Raw genomic sequence first — 20,829 nt, forward strand, 5'->3', positions numbered from 1 at the left:
TATCCGTCCGCGAATAAAACGAGATTACTACGCTCGGTTAAAGTGGTAAATAAAGAATAAATCTCGAATCGAATCGAATCAATGGAAAATGAGTTTATCGCGTGTTTTATCGCGCATAATAATCGCGAATGTTGGCAGCGGAGGTTGGGCACCCGCGTTTTAACCCGTAAATTAATTTTGCAACAACCCTATCGACGTTCCTGTAATTGCAAATGTCAACTTCGTCCCGATGCATTCCGCGGCATCCAGCGAATAAATCGGCGCGTACCAAATCGCCGCAAATTCGCAACTTTCGAATAATCAATGTTAGATCGAGTTTGAAACTCGAATCGAGACGAGTGCACGTAATTTCCAAGTTGCCGAGTTGCCCGACCCATTTCCACCCATTTTCGATCCGTGGAACGATGATTCTAATGATCGTGACCGACAACCGTATCAGAATAACTCGAATAACTCGAATAATTCGCTTTATTATTTGATCCAATAATCGAGAAGAGTCGAGCGAAAATAGGGAGAAGAATTCCGTTCTGTTATCGCGAGAGCTAAAAATCTCCCTTGGATTTGGAAGATTTGGAAATGGGAATTGAGATTCTGACTTTGCTTCGAGATATATATTCTACATACAAGAAAATTGTATTCTATAAAAAAAATCTTTCCGACCTTATCTTTCCTTCCAATTTTCTTAAAGCATGTCGAAAGTTTTGTAAAATGTATTCAGATACGGATAGAAATGGGAAACTTGGTAAATTTTGAAGATTTTTCGAAATATTTTTTGAAATTTCAAAGTTATTTGACTCGATTGTCGATCAGATCGAACTTTCCTTTTTCCGAATTTTCTTTAGATATATTAAATTATAAATTCTACTCTTCTTTTCAAAAATTCATCATATCGATTAAGGATTAATATTATCAAATCGACGATTATTAGGAAAAGTAGCGTATTGTTCAAAATTAAATTCAAATAATTATAATTATAATTATAATTATAATGTACAATCGAAACGAAATCAATTTCGTTTTCAACTTTTTCCGTTCTCTGTCTTGTTCATTTACTCTCTCTTTCTGTTGCTTTTCTTACGACAGAAGGCAACATTCCTCCTTTCCTCCCTCCCAATGCCAAAAGAAATTAAATTTGTAATGTTATTTAAATGAAAAACTAAGGCGTGAAAAGCGAATATTGCTTAGCTTGGTATTTGCCACCCTTCCTCCTTGTACAAATTGCGTTCACGGATAGCGAATTTAATTTATTCTTTCCTTTCCCATTGGTCCGCCATTAAACGTACAGCATGTACGTTTAGTCTACATTCTGAACTTGCCACGATTGAACGAGCAACGAAAATATATAATGCGTGTTACTTGGTTACGCGATCGTGCAAGGTATATTTACATGACTAATCGCAATTTAAATTCTTGAAATTTGATATGATGAGTTTTTGTTTTGTTTTGAATCAATCGCTGTTCGAAATATTGTGACAATGGTTTGAATATTGTAGAATACGTTGTGTGCAAATAGTTCTATTCTCGACTATTGAAATTTTCTCTTTCCTAAATATTTCCTAAACCAGATAATAAATTAAATATCATTACCTCAAGTCACTCGTCCTTTTTCTATTTTCTATTTTCTATTTTCTTTCTTCTGCACAAGAAAAATCCAACGTAAAATCACAATTCTAGATGAAACGCAACACGAACACGAACAACGCAACACATCCCACTGAACTGAATTTGCCTACGATAATTAATCGATGTATCGCGAAATTACGAGTTCGATATCGATACACTCATATTACGTGCACAGTACGCGCAACGAATAAGATTGAATCGAAACATTCGAAAGATCAGGATTAATGAAGATGCTGGTCGCGAAATCCAAAGGCGCAATTTACCGACAAAACAAATCAGGGATAATCTTGATTACCATCTACATCTGCTCTCGTAATGCAACATCTTGGATTGCTAATTAATCGAAATCCCCTTCTCTACCGTCTCTCTCCGCCATCTTTCGGCTACCTTCGCGCTTATTCGTTCCTGATCGTTGCTCGCCAAGTATCGGATATGTTATCTTTTACGTTAATACCGTAATAAACCAAACGAGTGTTCATTGGATGGTGTAAAAACCCGTAAGGCAATGGAATCTCACAAAAACGATCGAAGAACATCGCGGAACACCGTGTGCAGGATGTGTTAACACAAGGAATGCGGTCCAATTTTTGCTCTAGCCGCGCGGGTGCTAGTCGCTGGCAAGCCGCCATGTACGTGCACGTCATTTCATATCGGCTCCTTGTTGCCTGACTATCTTGCAAGGTAATACCGAATCTTTCCTTATCTTTCGTAACCTGTATTTTTCTTATTCTCTCTTCTTTCGCCTCCTTTTTTTCCTTTTCCCTTCTTATTACTGTCGTTGAACATGTTTCTATTCACCTCATGTCCCACGGAAATATCGAAAAGATGAAAATGTTTCGCGATAACGTGGCGATTTTTAAATATTTTGGTATGGAAACCACGTTTCCCCGTGATTGGAGGTAATTTAGTTTTATTTTGATTGGTGATCAAAGATCAAGTTGATTTTTCAACTTTTTTCGAATGATTGAGAGAGATAAAAATACAGTAAATTAGGTTAGGTTATATTTTGATCGAAATTATGTGATAGTTTTCTATCAAATGAAATTAGATATATAATTCGTTTCTCTATTCGATTTATTTAAAGGAAATTTTATTTAAATTGCAAAATCTTTTGTAGAATTCGAAATTAATTTCTACAATCCAAATATAATATTTCATAAATACAAAAAATGGAATATAATAATCTTATCAAACTTTTGCATCGTAATCAATTCTATCTTAAGATTTGTGTCATCTGCTTTTCTTTACTTTTTTAATATGTTCATTATTTTGTATTCTAATGAAAATGTTTTTTTATTTCAGGTAACATCAAGACAAAGGCTGTGCTCGACGTGGAATCGAAGAGAGGATACTGGTTAACGGTATACGCGCAGGATCACGGTGTAGTTCCTTTGAGCTCCAGTTTACAGGTTTGTATTAAGAAAATAAATTATATGTATAATATATTACATTATTCAGAAAAATATTATGCGTTTCGTAACTTTTATTAAAACATTGCGAACAATAAAAATACAAAAGAATGGTAAATATATACCAGTTGCAATTAGCGAACTATATTTCAAATAATATTTTTCGGTGTAAAAGTGTCGTATTCTGTGCATTGTCTGTGTTATGATAATGAAAGTTAGCATTTTTAAAAAACTCTTATATAAAAGTAAACACTCTTTTAACTGAAAAATGATTCTTCAGATGTTATTGTCATTGTGTACGTTTGCAATGTTTATGAGTTTAGTTGGACTTGTTAGTTTCTTGGATTGTTTGAATAGAATGCAATTAAAGGAGCAATTTAATGTTACATGAGAAAAAATAGAGTGAAAAAATTTAGCTTTCTATATTATTAAGAATGGAATAACAGAAAATTGATGCTGTTAAAATAAAGACATACAAAATATTAATTATTATTCTATTAATAAATATATTTCTTTATAACAGAAATTCAGCAACTTTCAGAGGAAATAATAATATTTATTCAAATTTTTTATATTTTTGAAATATTATATCAGATGTAGAAGTAGAACTTTGAACAGAAATATTGAACAGAATATTACTTTCATGAAATATCAAATCATTCTATTATTATTATTAAAAAATTACTCATGAGTTTTAATATAATCATTTAATGTAAGTTAATAATAAATTTCACAAGTTTGTTATTTATACACTTTGATAGTAGTTTTAAAATTTCACGATACAGTAGGAAAACTACACTTCAGTTAGAAAATTACTGTTGTATGGTGTATATTGGGTCATAAACACTCCCTGTCAAAGTTTTGTCATTATATTGGAAAAATATCAACCACTTATTTTGCACTTCCTATTTATATAAGCTCTTAACGGAATCGATGGTGAATTGAGAAACCAATTTTCTCTATCGACCACTATGTTAGTCCTAGGAAAATTTTTTGTATCACTTATCTCTTGCCACTATGTTGCCAATATATATCTAACAGTATTGGGAAAAGGCTTTCCAGTAATCAGGAAAAGAAACGGTTAATTTATAACACTCTTATATTTACATGGCCCGATGAAAGTTTCACCGAGTAATTTAAGCATGAACGAATTAAAATTTCATCGTGTACGTTAAAATTCTATAATCGATATTGCACCTTTTTATTCTATATCAATGATCATGTAGAAAATTATCGAGATAAGGAAATGAGAATTTATTAATGATACGTTATTAATGATGCGTTATACGAAATGGGATTATTAACAAACTATGCAAAAATAGTATTCAATGATATTCACTTCCAATTGCTTGTAGCAATTCTAGAAAATTAAATACGCAGGATGTGATATGTACTAATTACTATAATTCAAGCTTCAAATATTCCTGCTCTTTCCGCTTGATTTCACGTTAAAATCAATTTCAATATTTATGACTTTTTCGTTAAATAAAATTTATTTTTATTCGCTTGTTAACTTAGTAGACTACGTTCTCAATAAAAACCTACATCGTGATAAAATTTCATATCAGAAAACAACTAGACACTCTTGAAATAATTTCACGAGAATTTATCGACGAAAAGTTCCTAAGAAATTTATCCATTTTTTCTTTAAATGTATGCTCAAATTTCAAAGTTCTACATTGTACATTAAATATCTCTCTTATCAAAATGAATTCAAAAAACAGTACTGCCGTCTTGTTAAATAATTACAACGATACACCCATATTTATTGATCTTACAAATACAGTTATCTTTATCGATCAATCGACAATGACAGAACAGCAATTTCTTCATTAATTTCACAAATTATAAACGAGACGAAACGAAATAATAAAAACTAGGTTATCCACCTATACACCATCTATATATATATATATATATATATAGTTACAATAGTTAGATGGCAGCACTGGTTTCGATTCCACTTACCAGAGAATCATCTCCCTGTACAAAAGATTCTATAGACGTACAAATTGCACGGCCAAACGCCAAATTTTTTTTGCATTATTTGGCAAAGAAGCAATCGCGGGTACGATATCCACGTCTCGTAAATAATCGACAGCCGGTTTCCGTGCAGGTGTACGTGGAGGTGCTCGACAAGAACGACAACACACCATTGACCGAGGTTCCGGTCTATTATCCATCGGTCCTCGAGAACTCGCCGGCAGGCGTGAGCGTTCTCCAGATACGGGCGTTCGATCGCGACGTCTCGCCTCAACGATTCACCTTCTCCATCACGAGCGGCAATCCGGAGGGTTATTTTCTCATCAATTCCACCACGGGTAAGTTCCACATGGTCACTTTGAGGAGAGAGAGAGAGAGAAAGAGAGCCAATATCTCGGAGCCGTGGAATCGAAATAGATTGGCTACACGGTCTCCGATTGTAACGAGATCAATTTGGCCACCCTCCATGAACAAGGTTTTTAATGGCGACGATTCGAAAATAAGTTTTCGAGTAAGAGTACGGGCTTCCTTAAATTCCAATTGAGAAAGTGGATTTCGTTTAAGATGCGGGGAGCATTGTCAAAGATAATCGAAGGATGGAATTGTTGGAATTGAAGGAATTTAAAATTGAAAAATAATTGTGTTGGATTAATGATGGATTGAATTGAAGATTGAGCATATTCTCAGTAGAGATAAGTATATAGAATAAATAATTCTGCAGACAAAATAAAAAAAAATGATATAGATATTAATGGAATTATTTTCAAAAGTTCAATAATTTCTATTTTGAAAAGAAATTCTAATAAACCTTTGACTTCAATCATATTAAGCATAATGGATGATAGTTTTGCCCTCAGTCTAATTAATAATGAAGTTCTGTCACAGAGATTAAGCCTTTTAACAATTTCTTGGAATAAATTAAGAAGATAGGAATTAGTTGAATGAGTGAATTGACATCAGGCCACATTGAACTGTAAATATTAATATATATCTTCTTTTGATCTTTATCATGATCTAGCAAAATCCTATCTGCAAAAATGTTGTATTAACATAGACTCCTTCTTTGAACTATTAGTAGTTCAATCAAAATTGCTTAAAACTTGTGCAATTATTATTACAACATATAGATAAAATTTTCTTTCAAAATCGAAAAGAGAAAAGTATTTAAATTTAAATAAATAGAAATAAATTTACACGTGTATATAAAATTATTTATCTCGCAAAAACAATTATCCGTGCAGAAGCGAAAGTGAAATTATTAAATTATATTATTAAATGGAGAAATCGTTTGCACATCTCATTAACCCATACATTCTCATAGATATAATAAAAATTTTCTTAAAATCAAAGAAATGAAAATTTTATATAAATTTAAACCCTCGTTCCAAAAGCCATATTTTCTTATTCTCTCTCTTCTCCAATCAATCAATCAATCAATCAATCAATTTCCTCGATAATTAATAAAAACCAGTCTGAAACAGAGCCAGAAAATGGAGAGGAATCAATTGTTTCTCTCGCGTTATAACAATATACAAATTCACCGGATCGAATTTCCCGTCACATTCATTTATTCATCCCCTGGCGGAAGTCTCGCGTCAGCCCGCGAAATTACGAAACGATGAAAAATCAGGAACTCGTTATCGAGAAAGAGAGAGATGGAAAGAAATCCGATTATCGCGACACGGTTATATTAGAGGCGCGAGAAAAGGAGAGAGGGGAATTGGACGATGAGGAAGGAAGAGAGAGAGGGAGAGGGAGGGGATATTGCGCGTAAATAGGCACGCGTACGGCGAGAGACGAGCGAGAATCAATTTTAATGCGGGACAATTTGCGATACAAATTCGATCCGCGACCCTTGGTGAATAATCTTGGCGGGCCGATTAAATCAGACTTTCAAATGAGAGTCGAGGGGAGCAGGGGTGAAATTGGACTTTTAATTTGGGAGCCGGGGCTACAAGTGGCCCCGAAGACGGTTATTGCCGTCTTCGTTAAGTCGAATCTTCCTTCTAATTCACCGTTAAGAGATATGGAAATATCTCCGTCCAGCCGAATAAATCTTGTTTATTGGGATGTTGTTGGGAGGAGGGGCCCTTCTCTCGGTTACGTTAAAGCGTTAAAAATGGCGCGTTCGGGCATTGATAATTCAACCGTGTACGAGTTTGCTTTATCCCATCTGTTATCATATTTATGCTGTTTAATTAAAAGGAAGGAGAGGGGGAGGGGGATAGGAAGTTTGTGGGTTGTGGAATCGTGTACACACACACACGTTTTATGGAATGTTGAAGAATTACATTTGTATGAACCTGTTGGGAAAGAATCCATGATTTATCGTTCGGATTAATTGGAAGGGAATTCATACAAGAGAAATCTATTAAATTCATTTTCTATATAAAATAAAATACGCAATGATGTGTCTGAATATTATTAATCTAGAAACAGTTTTACAAGCTTGATAAGCGATACTCGATGAATTAATAAATACAACGTATATTTCTAATTATAATCATATAAATGAAGTGTTCAATCGTGTTAGACTTTCTTTCTTAGTAGTAAATTTTACGTTGAATATAAAATAAAATAAAAATATTATTGGTCGAGAAGAACTTTGTTATGATCCAATTAATATATCGAATGAACTTTCAATTATTTTGATAAAGATTGCAAGTTAAAATTCAGGTTATAAATCGTAAATATACATATGATTAGTATATTTTTCTTAAAGCTCGATATATTAAACAAATATATAGAGAGGAGAGATAGATTCGAGCGTATCGATTTTTATTTACGTAATTATGTAATTGTTTGACGGTTAATTATTCCCATTCCAATCGTTAATTATAAATGACAACATCGAAGATATTCTGATCGTGATCGTACATCCAATTAATTTTCCAATTATCATGTAACGTTTCATAATTGGTAATTACGAACATCGTCGCGTAGGAATACGGATCATGGGGGAAAAATTGGAATAAAATAAAAGCGTGTTGAATACGAATGAAAAAATTAAACTTAATTCGAATCTAATTTTTATACAAAATCATCAATTCTTCTTAAAATATAAATTAACAACCTTAACAACATCCATAGTTATATCGCGTATATGTAACACTTTACAAAAAATAATTAAACAATTTACTCATTTTACCACTTATTCATTTATATTTCCTTTTACACTTTCCATCGTGCTAATTATTGAAATGAAATACACTAATAATATATTAACAGATTTGCGTCATAAATTCAAAAAAAAAAAAAGAAAAGAAACAATTCAATATATAATAGCAAAATATGATAGAAAAAAAAAAATACAAAAGCGTTAAAAAAAACGAATTCCGCCAAAAAATGAAAAATCAGCGAATCATTTCGCTCCCATCCCAATTTCCTCCGCGAATGAAAAAATTAAACTTAATTCGAATCTAATTTTTATACAAAATCATCAATTCTTCTTAAAATATAAATTACATCTCAACAACATCCATAGTTATATCGCGTATATGTAACACTTTACAAAAAATAATTAAACAATTTACTCACTTTACCATTTATTCATTTATATTTCTTTTTACACTTTCCATCGCGCTAATTATTGAAATGAAATACACTAATAATATATTAACAGATTTGCGTCATAAATTCAAAAAAAAAAAAAGAAAAGAAACAATTCAATATATAATAGCAAAATATGATAGAAAAAAAAAAATACAAAAGCGTTAAAAAAAACAAGTTCCGCCAAAAAATGAAAAATCAGCGAATCATTTCGCTCCCATCCCAATTTCCTCCGCACGCGGGGATCTCTCATCGCCTGATTGCAAAACAGGCGTGCACGGAACGAAAAACTCTCTCCGCAATCGGAATTACACATCGTCCATTCATCCATGTTGCGCGCTTACTCTTCTTACTTTGCCCGAGAAGTTTCGTAAGCGGTCATTTATGCCGCTCCTCCTTCCCCCTCCTCCTCCTCCTCCCGCCTCAGCCGTCTCGAAGATCGATGGGAGGCGGCGCGGAAAATTGCTTACACCGGTAGAAGACGGCTTGTAATTAAAAAGTCGGCCGCCCCGCTGATTCGTATTCATCGGTCTTTCCGTTCTTTGGCAGAAGAACTTCTCCATCTCGGGAAGGGAGGGGAAGGGGGAGGGGAGGTTTGATCGAGAGTCGAGAAATTGCGAGGAGAAATTTCCTCTATTTTCCTCCTCCCTCCACCACCCACCGATAAGGGAAGAAAAATGTGTGCGCGGCGATGGAAAACTGGAAACGAAAAACCGCGATCAAAGATTTCGATGCTCGTGGGAGCGGAAATGCCGGTCAATGAGAGAGTATCTCGTCGAGTGTCTACGTTCGTTGTGGAACGATCCGAGTCCAGGAGAAGATTTCTTGGTTTCTTGGTTTACTTTTTTTTTTGTCGTGTGTTTGTTCACTCGAGAGTATGATATAGGTATCCATTCTTATATATATATATATATATTTTGGTTTTTGATTTATTTTTTCATGTAGAAGATTTTTAATGATTAAATATGGTTTGCTCATGATTTTGTTTTTAGTTTGTTCAAATAAATAAGGAACGATCCAGAAAAAAAATCCAGAAAAAGATTTCTTGGTTTCTTGGTTTACTTTTTTTTTTTAGGTATCCATTCTTCTTTTATATATATATATATATATATATATATATATATATATATATATATATTTTGGTTTTTGATTTATTTTTTCATATAGAAGATTTTTAATGATTAAATATGGTTTGCTCGTGATTTTGTTTTTAGTTTGTTCAAATAAATAAGGAGCGATCTAGAAAAAAAATCCAGAAAAAGATTTCTTGGTTTCTTGGTGTACTTTTTTTTTTTAGGTATCCATTCTTCTTTTATATATATATATATATATTTTGGTTTTTGATTTACTTTTTCATATAGAAGATTTTTAATGATTAAATATGGTTTGCTCGTGATTTTGTTTTTATGAAATTTGTTCAAATAAATAAGGAACGATCCAGAAAAAAATCTAGAAAAAGATTTCTTGATTTTTGATTTATATTTTCTTTTTTTTTTGGATAGAAGATTTTTAATGATTAAATAAATAAGATTTATTCGAATAAATAAGGAGAAAGTCAAATAGATTTTTTATTTCTTTCATCATATATTGATTTTTTAATGTAATATGTTGTGTTTAATTTGTTATTAGAAAAAAATAAGTTCCATGTTTCTTTTTATTGAAAAAATTCCACTGAGCTTCTCGAAGAGAAAGTAATATTAGGGAGAGATGGATGGAATGTTTAATTCTTTAAAAATTTCATAAAAAAAATCAGGCCAAACAAGTAGTTGATATGAATATGCGAAAAATCAAAGAAATCGAGATATGAATTAAAAGAAAAAAAAAAACTAAACTAGATCTCCAACGATCATTTCTCGACATCTTCATCATCGTTTCAATCTCGCCACGATTTCTCGTAAATAAGGATCGTATAACTCGAGAGATCGCCTCACGCATTGAGTTATCCACGTAGCAAAAAAACGCGCTCAACTCTTCTCGTACTCTACTTTAATCCCAGTCAAGGAACAACCTCTTGGAATCGTTGGTACGTGCATCGAGGCACGGGATATAGAGAGAAAGTACAAGAAACTTCGTAAATCACGAGGCGGCGATTTATTTCCAAGCCATTCGGTCAACCGAAACGAGATTCAACGTAAAACAAAAGCGAGAACGATGAACCGAGTGATTTTATAGCAAAGATACACAGATCGCAAAAAGATATTTATTTTTTAAACGAAAAGAAACGAATGGAAGGCAAAAAATCTTCGACGATGAAAAGAAAATAGCCACAAAATTTTTATTCTGTATCTGTAAGAAATTAAAAACTGAATATTCATAGTTACTTTTCACAGTAATGATCTATATTCATTAATAACAATAATATATATTCATCTTATACAAATATTATAATCTCTAATTATACATTTTATCATTTTACAATCGTTACGATACTTTCGACGTATGTTTACAATAAAAGTATTAATAACTTCTCTTCAAAAGTATACGCACTACGAGCACCAAAGGCAGAGCGTACGTACACACAGCGGAACGTAAACAAAAGAGGTTAAGTGAAATACGATCTCGCGCTCGAGTCGGTTCTTTTCCTCTAAGCTGTTGTTCATCCGTTGGATCGTCTGTGACAAAGCGTAATAATCTGGGGTAAATACTCGGGAGTGGCGTAAAACGTTGCGTGGATACGGAATGGAACCATCCACGTATACCATAAACCGATTTCCAAGTCTCGACCGGGGAATTCGATGCGTCGAACATGTTGGATCGAATGGGTATAGGGCTGAAAGCTAAGCGCTTTTGGGCTTCCGCGGTTTAACCCGGGATATATCCGCGGGATCATCGGAAATGAATTTCGATCTTGGCCGGGATTGACAGTTGTACGGGTTGCCGAGTGACGAATTAATGGAATTCTCTGACGCTTCGATCTTGATGGAATAAGGAGGGAGGGAGGAAGGGAGGGGAAGAGAAAAGTAGATCATTGGGATTTGTGTGCATCTCTTAACTCTTTTAATAGCGATAACGATGATGGGATGATATTTTGGATTATTGTACTAAATGAGATGTTATTAGACTGCAGGATATTTTTGCGAATTAAAATTATATGAATGAAATGATATAATTGGAATTGAAATAAAAGTATATATTTCAATCATTGAATATCAATATGCGCGTGATTTTTTAATATTTTAAATATTTACGTAAATAATGCGTAATCAATGTTGCCTCGTTTTAATAATTTTTTGAATGCTTCTAAGATAACCAATATTTTATAACAAACAATGTATAATTGAGATTGTAATTGAATTTACCCAACTATCTTCTTTGAAAATAATAATAATTAAGTATCAGTTATTGTAAGATTTTCATAAATATCTACACGAAAAAAATACATGGAATAAGAATATAAAAAATACATATTATCAAACAAAGCATAAAATCATAAATTTATTAAAATATTTTTTTTTTTTCAATATTTTTCTTTCATCAATTTATCTCGTATGCAGAATATGCAATTTGAAAATGATCGAAAGTGAAACGATCAATTGCTTCGTGAGAATGATCAACAATCGCATGTCGGAAACACTTATCGAAATGCTCACGAATTCACGCGTGTAATTTTGCTCGGTCGGTAAATACGCAGATTTAGAAACGAGCCGAGGAGATTCGAAATAAATCCCGTAGAGATGATCATCGGTAACTGCTAAGGATCGTGCGTAGTGAAACGGATATGTGATCGCTGTCTGACTGAATCCCTGGCTATTTTCCAAGATAATACGGACGTATGTTTGCACGTGTAAGTACTTTCTCCGTCTCGGAGGACGCGAAATTGATCGCCGCGATTAGGAAGATTCGCATGCACGCGTGTGTATAGCATAATCGGTAATTCAGGAACCGATACGATCGACGAGTTTTATGGGAATCGGAAAATGCAAGATGAATTCTTGATCGCATGAATTATCGATGAGAGAAGGGAAAGTTGATCCGTGGCGATGGTTTCCAGTTTGAGGAATAGCGTGTGTTACACGTCACAAAGAATTATCCGATCGTTAATGAGTGTATGGAATATTATTGAATGATATTACATAAGATATAATTAGAAATTTATAATTTCATGAATCACTTTTTTAATACGAAATGGAAAAGTTTCTCTGAATTTTTATTTCGTTTCAAATTAATATTATTATGTAAATCTATATATATATTGAACAATAATTAAATTTATGGTAAGGTTTGTTATAACTGATTGGACATAGTGAAATAAACATGTGCGGTATTATCTTTAAGAAATTGTTTTATAAATTAAAATACAGATCAATTTTTCAACAAAATGTTATTTCTGCATAAATCGCTTCGTTATCACGTTATAAATTACACATCGTGATTGCGGTCATAAAACATTCGAAACAACCAACTCGGAAATAGGGTCGAGAATCGCACGCATATAGCGCCACATAACTCTCTCTTCGTTAACGCAATTACGCGCACGTAACAAAACCCTTCTCCGGTTCGTTCCTTCGGCAATTTTCGATCCGTATAAACAAGTTCGAAATAAAAACCGACTCAAAGCTATTGTTTTTTATTTTTTTTAAATAGCAACATTATTATTTACGATTTTTCAAAGTTCAGAAAATGCTTTATCGAACGAACTTACTGATAGATTTTTCTTATTTTGAACAATTTTCAAATTTTCTCATTTCCTAAAATTATATTTACTTGCATATGCTGTTGCCATGCGAAGAATATATTTTTTTTAAAATTATTAAAATTGTTAAAATTATATCGCCATCTTCAAGTCATTTTTCTTGACTTCTCTTCGTTGCGTCGAAGATATATTCTTTATCCACAATACTCGAAAATCTATCGCGCAATCTGAATAAATTTACATGCAATATTTCCGACACTCAAAATTTTCCGTACTTTTGTTCCTTGAATTTGGAACTTGGAACACGCGTGTATTTCATCTCCCTTTTTTTTTTTTTCTCTCGTCACACATATCCAATACGAAATTCTTTTAGACCCGCAGTTCATTCGCCTTTACAATTTCATTCTTTTATTTTTATCCCGCTCCTTCGTTTAACACCTGTTCACGTGGAAACTCAATATAGAAGTTGTACGTCGCGGGAATCGAGTATATTCGCGAGTATATTCGAGTTTATTCGATCCGGGGGAATAAGGTCAATAACCAGAGGCAGCCGAAAAACAGAGGCGAATTTTAAGACCGCGAGAGGCATTTGCAATTCAAAACACACTGGTCTATAGATAGCAGTAGTTTGGATTCTTCATACGCGGCCGTTAATGGCGACTCCTGATTGCACTGCTGCTCGTGCCCATAGCCAACTTCTTTGCGCTCGATGAGAACGACAAGTTTGATTTGTATGTTTAAATAACATATAAAAAAAAATTGAACAAGAAATTAATGTTACGATTTATTCGAATAAAATTAAATGTTGTTAGATACGTCGGTCGGATACTATATAATATTGAAACTTTTAACTTATTTGAATAGAGATAATGAAATTACGATTTAAACAGCATAATCAAGCGTGTATGAACCTTACAAATTTTTTCTGAATCAATTTGATAGAAGTAATTCAATCGATATTTGGAAATATCCCCGCGTTTCAAATTTCACCAAAAATTCCCCTAGTTTTCCACTAGCGCTCGACTCGCCCGTGAAAAATCCCTTTCCCTTCACCTATACTCACACGTAACTTATACACGCAACGCTATTCGTTGGCAGAGCAAATATTTTCACGCCACGAGGCAAATGCGCGCAAAAATCCGAGTCACCGCGGCAAGAAAGAGGTTTCTTGCGGCGGGAATCGTGCTCGGCGACGACGCGATCCGCGTCGGATGGAAGAATTTTCTCCTCGTGAAGGAGAAAATCGTCGGTTCCACGCATTTTTCACCTAGCAGCGTCGTCATAATGCGAGCTCCCGACGGGCTTCGAGATCCCGAGGATGAATCGTCGGCGCGAGGAGATCGTCCTCGGGGAGGGGCGAGAAATATATGCGTTCCTTACCCACTGTCGGTAATATCGCGAATAGTTTTGATTCCGGATAATATGGGATTTTCCAGGGAGAAAGAGTATGTGTATGTGTTCGTCCATGCGCGAGAATAACGCTCGTTCGGTCGAATGAATCGGATGTCGTCAACTTGATGAGGAGGAGGGAGGAATGAAAATCAAAAGCAATTATTTAAATGCGTTCCGCGTCGCGAACCTTTCTCTCTCCATTTCACTGTTATGTGTTTGTCAAGTTTTTTTCTCCCCTTTTTTTTTTTTTTTTGTTTTATTTTTCTCTCATTTCATCTTCTCGGTTTTATTTCTCGTTGTGCGACGACCTCCCATTTTTCGTGGCCGCTCCTTCCTTTCGCAAAATCTAGAGGGTATGTGTTGTATATATGTATATATATATGTATGTGGAGGTTGAAAGAGGATTATAACTTGTTTTCGGTAAGCTGTTCGTTATTGTTCGAATTTGCGTATCAAACAGAAAATCTTCCTTTCCTATTAATAAATTGCTTATAAAATTGAGAATAATACGAAGAGAAATTTTATTTTAATTTCACGCTAAGGTCTTTCTTATTGAAAAATGCATACATTCTTTTTTAACAGTACATTTCATAAAAAATTCATTTCTTTGGAAACTTTAATTATAATTATATTATGCAGATGTACTTGTGCAAAATTTATGGAAAATTTAAATATATATGTATATATATATATATATATATATATATATATATATACAAAAGATATAGAAACAGCGATTATAAAATATGCAGAAATATACAAAATATATCCCAAGTAAAATTATCCATTTAAATTCTATTTGTGTTGTGTACGTAAATATATGAATTTGCGTAATCATCCGCAATTTATAATAAAATACACACGGTGCATTATATACATATATATATCTTTTTATAATGTCATCGTGAAAATAAAAATACGGGATAGTCGCAAAATATCTATTTCTACAAAAACAATTTTAATTTCTAAGAAATGAGATGGAAAGAAAGAAAGAAAAGAAATACCAATTCTCGATCTTTCGATCATCAAATTTTACTATTCAAGATTTTTTTCTCTCCTAAAAACGCATCCAACAATTCAAGGCTTCAATTAGGGGTTAATAATCACAAAATATACATATCCGCTTCGAGACAAATTTAAATTCTAACGAAATGATCAAATCTTACAACATTTCCAATATAAAAAAAAAAATACCAATCACATCTATTTCCAATTTAACAAATTTTCTCAATTGTTCGAACAATTCCTCTGAATCCTATCCAACGACTCCACATCACAAACACGGTACAAACGATATCGATTACGATTAAAAAAAAAAAAAAAGAAAAGAAAAAGAAAGTCGAGAGAATCGAAAAAGATTCCATCCAGCAAGGCAGCCACTTTGTCGTTTACATATCTTAGCTTTGACATCGCATCGTGCTCGTAAATTTTTTACATCATCCTTTTAGACCCGCGTCAATTCGACCCAACCCCCCTCGAAACCGTCGCTCCTTTTTCTCATTTCGTAGCTTTCGCGGCAGAAAAGGGGAAAAGCAAGCGGCCGACAGAACGTCGGCTTTTATTACCGTGACTCTCCTGAATCATTCGGATTGAAGGAGCGCACGTCGAACAGGTTGACGTCGAACAATGACGTTGCAACGTTGACGAGCAACGTTCGCGTCGATCCTTGTAAATTTTCCCCCCCTTCGATTTGCCTGCTTTGTGACTCGAATCAGACGGGATAAAGTGACATTGCGATTGTGTACGAAGGAACAATTTGTTTTACAACCATTATTTTGCCTTTTTGTTTCTTTCGAGATGAAAATAGAGGGGAGGATGATGTTTGAAAATTATTCCTAAATTTTTTTTCTCTTCTTTCAGATTTCTCTTAAATTCGAAGATAATTTTGTTTATTTTATTATCACAATTTGCATTGAGAAAAGTAGATGGATAAATAATTTGTAATAAAAGAAATAAAATTGAATTTTTATTATCGATTACAATTTGAAATATGGACAGGTTGAATTAGCATTGTGACCGAGCAGTAGTATTGAATCGTATATAATTGGAGAATATTGAAATGATGGAAATTTGTTAATTACTTGGATATTTAGTTAATAATAGATTCTGCATTTATCGGAAATTTTAATCTTATGATAAATTTTAAGTATACTTTACGCTATATATATATAAGGCTAATTGATCATTTCGATTGATGATTCGATTGAAATCATCACGGTTGATTGCCTTCTTTTATCATAATTCTGTTCGATTTAATTTATCTGAAACTGCGTATCGATTAATCTCTCCTCTCGTCTCGATCGCTGAAAATCGTTCGAGCCTGTATAATAAATTTCAATTAATCTAAAATTAAATCGTGCATAAGCATTCATTTGTACATCGCATTAACTTTGATATTTAACAATTTATCCCAATAATAGAACATTCTTATTAATTAAACGGCCGTTCAATCGGAATGAAATTTTATAAAATAATTCTTCGCAACCGATACTTTTTATTTAATCCTTCACATTTATTTCTCTTCTGTTCACAAAGTCTAACGGATTCGAGAAGTTCGAGAAATTTCGTGTCGAAGCAGAAACAACGCGCGCGGTTTCCTTCTAACCTGATTAATACATCCGGTTGGAATATAAAATCTGTGTCGTTGTTGTTAACAGAAACCGTACAAACTAGACTGCAAAAAAAAAAGGGGGAAAGAGCACGAGTGCGGTTTACAACGTACGACAGGCATATTTTCATAGGCTTCGTTCTTGTTCCGTGGACGAGTAGCCCGGAAACAGGCGGCATCCACCTGCCTTCCGCCATGCATTTCCAAAAGTTGGAAGATATTATCGAAATTATAATGGAAGTTTTATATATAAATAAAATTACGTATTTTTAAGAATAAAAGAAAAAACAATTTCTAATTTCATTTATTCGTTATCCATCTTTCTCATAAAATAATTTTAATTAATCTTTTGTCTCATCTTCTTCACTTTCAATCTGATCAATCTGTTTCTAGAAAATAAAGATGCTATTGAAATTTTATTTCTAAATTCGCGTGTCATCGACATTCAATAATTTTTAAATTTAATTCGTCTATTCAACTTGATCCATTTTTCTGTTAAAATAATTGATTTCTTTTTTTCGAATCAATCCAAAGAAATCTCAGTTTCTATAACGAAATTCCTTCCGATTTTCACGACGAATAGAGGCCAGAAACGAGTAGCTCTGCAGAAACTCTCCCATTCGCGCGATTATTTTTTGAGAAGAAACTGTTGAAGAAACAGTCCAGATGACCACCACGAATTATTTGAAAAGATTCGTTTTGGCTCCTTCTTTATTAATTAAATTTACTGCAATTCGTTTATTCTCACAAACAGTTGGAATTTTATTATTTTATCGAAGATTCTGCCAAATGAATGTATGAATGAAACGAAAACAATATCTCGATCTTTCATTCTATCGATTGAAAAGAAAGGAATATCTACGATTCGAATAGAGATTCACAAATATCAATTCGAATCTTCATTTTTACAATGTTCATTCTTGAAAAAGAAGGGAGATGAAAGCGCAAAGGGAGAAAAACGAGAAGAACAGTGGAGAGATTTCGCGAGAGTTGGTGGAAATCTGAGCGCTATAATTTCGTGAAAACCCGCTAATCGAGGCCTTTTCATTTCTCTGGTAAATTGCCACCGAGAATTGCCCCTCCTCCTCCTCCTCGGTTTACCCGATCGTGGCCCACGATAAAACGTCAGCCCAGAAACCTTAATTGAAACACCGTTTAATCGGGGATTTATTAAGGCCGTTGCTCTAATTCTCTATTCGATTATGTTTCAGGTTTGATCACGACCAGCGGACGGAAGCTCGATCGGGAGAACCAGGCGGAACACGTTTTGGAGGTGAGTGATTTGCATGCGAATGATCAACTCGTTCGTAAATCGAAAAATGTGTGTTGTTGAATTTCGAAATTAATTTTCAAGCTCTGCGATAATTCTGGAAATTCTTTTGAATGATCGTTGACCAAGAGTAATTCAAAGTTGTTGGTCTATTTCTTGGAAAAAAATTGTGAGAAAGAAGTTTATATTTTTAATACGATTTATTCGATAATATTATTCAAGAGAAGTGTTTTCAAGGTGTTAAAAAAAATTATTAATGGAGTTTTAAATAGTTAAGGTAAAAGAATAGATGAGAGAAAACAATTGAAATTAAACATTTTGTTAATAAATCGTTTCAAGAAATTCGATTAATATTATCTTTAAGTTATAATTTTCTCTTACAAAGTATCCTTGTTCGAGAAGTTTTAAATTTAAAAGAAAGAGAGTAAGAAATATCTCTTCTCGCTCGTTACATTCGATCGTCCTTGTTTCGAGAAACTTAATCCTTAAGCAAGAATCCCTTTCAACGATTGGATCAAATCCCAAACTGCACTTGGTTAAATACACTTTGGAAATCCGCCTAGTTTCCGCACCTTGTATTTCGGCTCGTGACACGTTATGTACGTTAGTAATCGTTTATTTTCTAACACAATTCCCGGTCTTTGAGAGAGTTTTGATACGAAAGCTTAGCAACTCTCCAACTTAGTTTCAAAATAATTATCTTACGCCGAGTGTAATCATCGCGTTCATGCGTACCACTTGCCTCGAATTTTGATAAAGTTAAATTTCGCGCTGCCACGCCGCCATCTTGAATCCTCCTTTTTTCAACTTAGAACTGTTCTCATAATCGTGGAAATTATTTGATCTGATTGAAGAATTCTTTTACATTGAATCTCAACAAGTAATATATTTACATTCCAAAATAAATAATTCAACACTATTAGATATTTTTATATTCTGTATATAGTTTATACAAACTAAGGGTAATAAATATTATTTATTTTAATAATAATTGATCTACATAAAATACTTATAAATGGAACAATGTGCAGTATTTTCAGTAGTTTTTAATTCAAAATATAATTGAAATAAAAAATGTTGAGATAAAAATGATCTAGAAGATAATTATAAGGATTGCATAAGAAATACAGTGTTGAAGGATTTTGAAACTGAGAATAAAGAATACAAAAAAAGTGATACACGAGAGATTGTACGATATGTGGCTCCATCATGGTGGCAAATTTTGGATTAGAGAATTTGCAAATGTGCGACAGGATTTGAATGAATTTGAATAGTTTGCTCGTTGTATATATATATATACACATAATATAATCTTTTACAGCAAGATAAATGGATCTTTATAATTGAAGATATGAAAGAAGCATTGAATCGACCATTTGCAAATTTTCATAATTTAGTAATTAACGATAGGGCGTAGCAACTAATTGCTCGTAATCCTCTTTTATCATTCGTTAGAGTGGAAATACGTAATACATTCATGAATATATTGCGACACCGCATAATGGAGTAGATAGAGGTTATGTTATCCGAGATGATTACGAGGTGTTGTATCGTTATTACATTTTCATATACGTCGATTATTTCGAATGTAATATAAATTGTCAGAATTTTAGAAACGATAAATTTTCAACAGAATAATATAAATTTACCGTTAAAAAATTTCTCACGTTAGAAAATAAATTCTTCGACGAGAAAAAGAAACGAAAATAATCGCTTCGAATTCTGATCCTTCGACTCGAATCATTTAACTTTTGAAAAACACGGAGGAGGAAGATTACGAAAACGTAATTCGTTGGGATTAAAGCCGTTCGCAGTGGAAATCTCGCAGAAGCATCGGATCGATCGAGAGAGGGAGGGGGGAGTGTCGTTACGGTAAATCGAATTTCCTAACTGTGTACTAACGCAAACAGGTGATAGGTCGATTACCGATGCATCCTTTCCACCTCTTAGTCCCCTTCTTCTCTCTCGAACCATTGCTCCCTCTCTTCTCCATCCCCTAATATTGTCAGACTGGAAATGAGGAAGAAAATCGCATCCTCCCGAAGATTGAAAAGTAAAATGAGGAGGAACCTCCTGTCTCCTCTGAGCCCCCGTGAAACCGAGAGGGCCAGCTTTAAGGGTGTCGTTCCCTCGAAAAAACACCACCCTTTCTCTCTCTCTCTCTCTCTCTCTCGTGAGAGAAGCTCAGACAAGGGAACGAAGAGGAAGGAAGATACGAAAATGGAGCTAGGTAAAGAGAGAAAAAAACAAACTGTCGGCCAGGAGGGAACGAGGCTCTCTCTGCGTCATCCTGGCCTCTCGAGGGATCCCTCTTCGCGTTTGGATTAAAGGAAGAGCACCTTTTGCGCTGCTGTGTGTACAT

At 33.7% G+C, this 20,829-nt stretch overlaps 1 protein-coding gene and 1 long non-coding RNA gene across 12 annotated transcripts in view; one reads left to right on the top strand and one right to left on the bottom strand.

Annotated features, from left to right (window-relative positions):
• LOC102653904 overlaps positions 1-2,304 on the bottom strand; it is a 192,349-nt gene extending 190,045 nt beyond the window's left edge. The window contains exon 1 of the long non-coding RNA XR_001703297.2: positions 1,588-2,304. This is a non-coding gene — a long non-coding RNA (uncharacterized LOC102653904). The remainder of the gene's footprint in view (positions 1-1,587) is intronic.
• Positions 1-20,829, top strand: part of LOC411157 (fat-like cadherin-related tumor suppressor homolog) — a 511,957-nt gene that overhangs the window by 438,260 nt on the left and 52,868 nt on the right. For all 11 annotated transcript variants that reach the window (XR_003304828.1, XM_026441203.1, XM_026441195.1 and 8 more), the window contains 3 exons: positions 2,926-3,032; positions 5,149-5,353; positions 18,409-18,470. Coding sequence is in view for 10 of the 11 variants with exons in the window: in XM_026441203.1 (XP_026296988.1) it covers positions 2,926-3,032; positions 5,149-5,353; positions 18,409-18,470 (374 nt within the window). In the remaining variant the exon portion in view is untranslated. The remainder of the gene's footprint in view (positions 1-2,925; positions 3,033-5,148; positions 5,354-18,408; positions 18,471-20,829) is intronic.

Source organism: Apis mellifera, linkage group LG6 (assembly GCF_003254395.2).
Source record: "Apis mellifera strain DH4 linkage group LG6, Amel_HAv3.1, whole genome shotgun sequence".
NCBI lineage: Eukaryota > Metazoa > Arthropoda > Insecta > Hymenoptera > Apidae > Apis > Apis mellifera.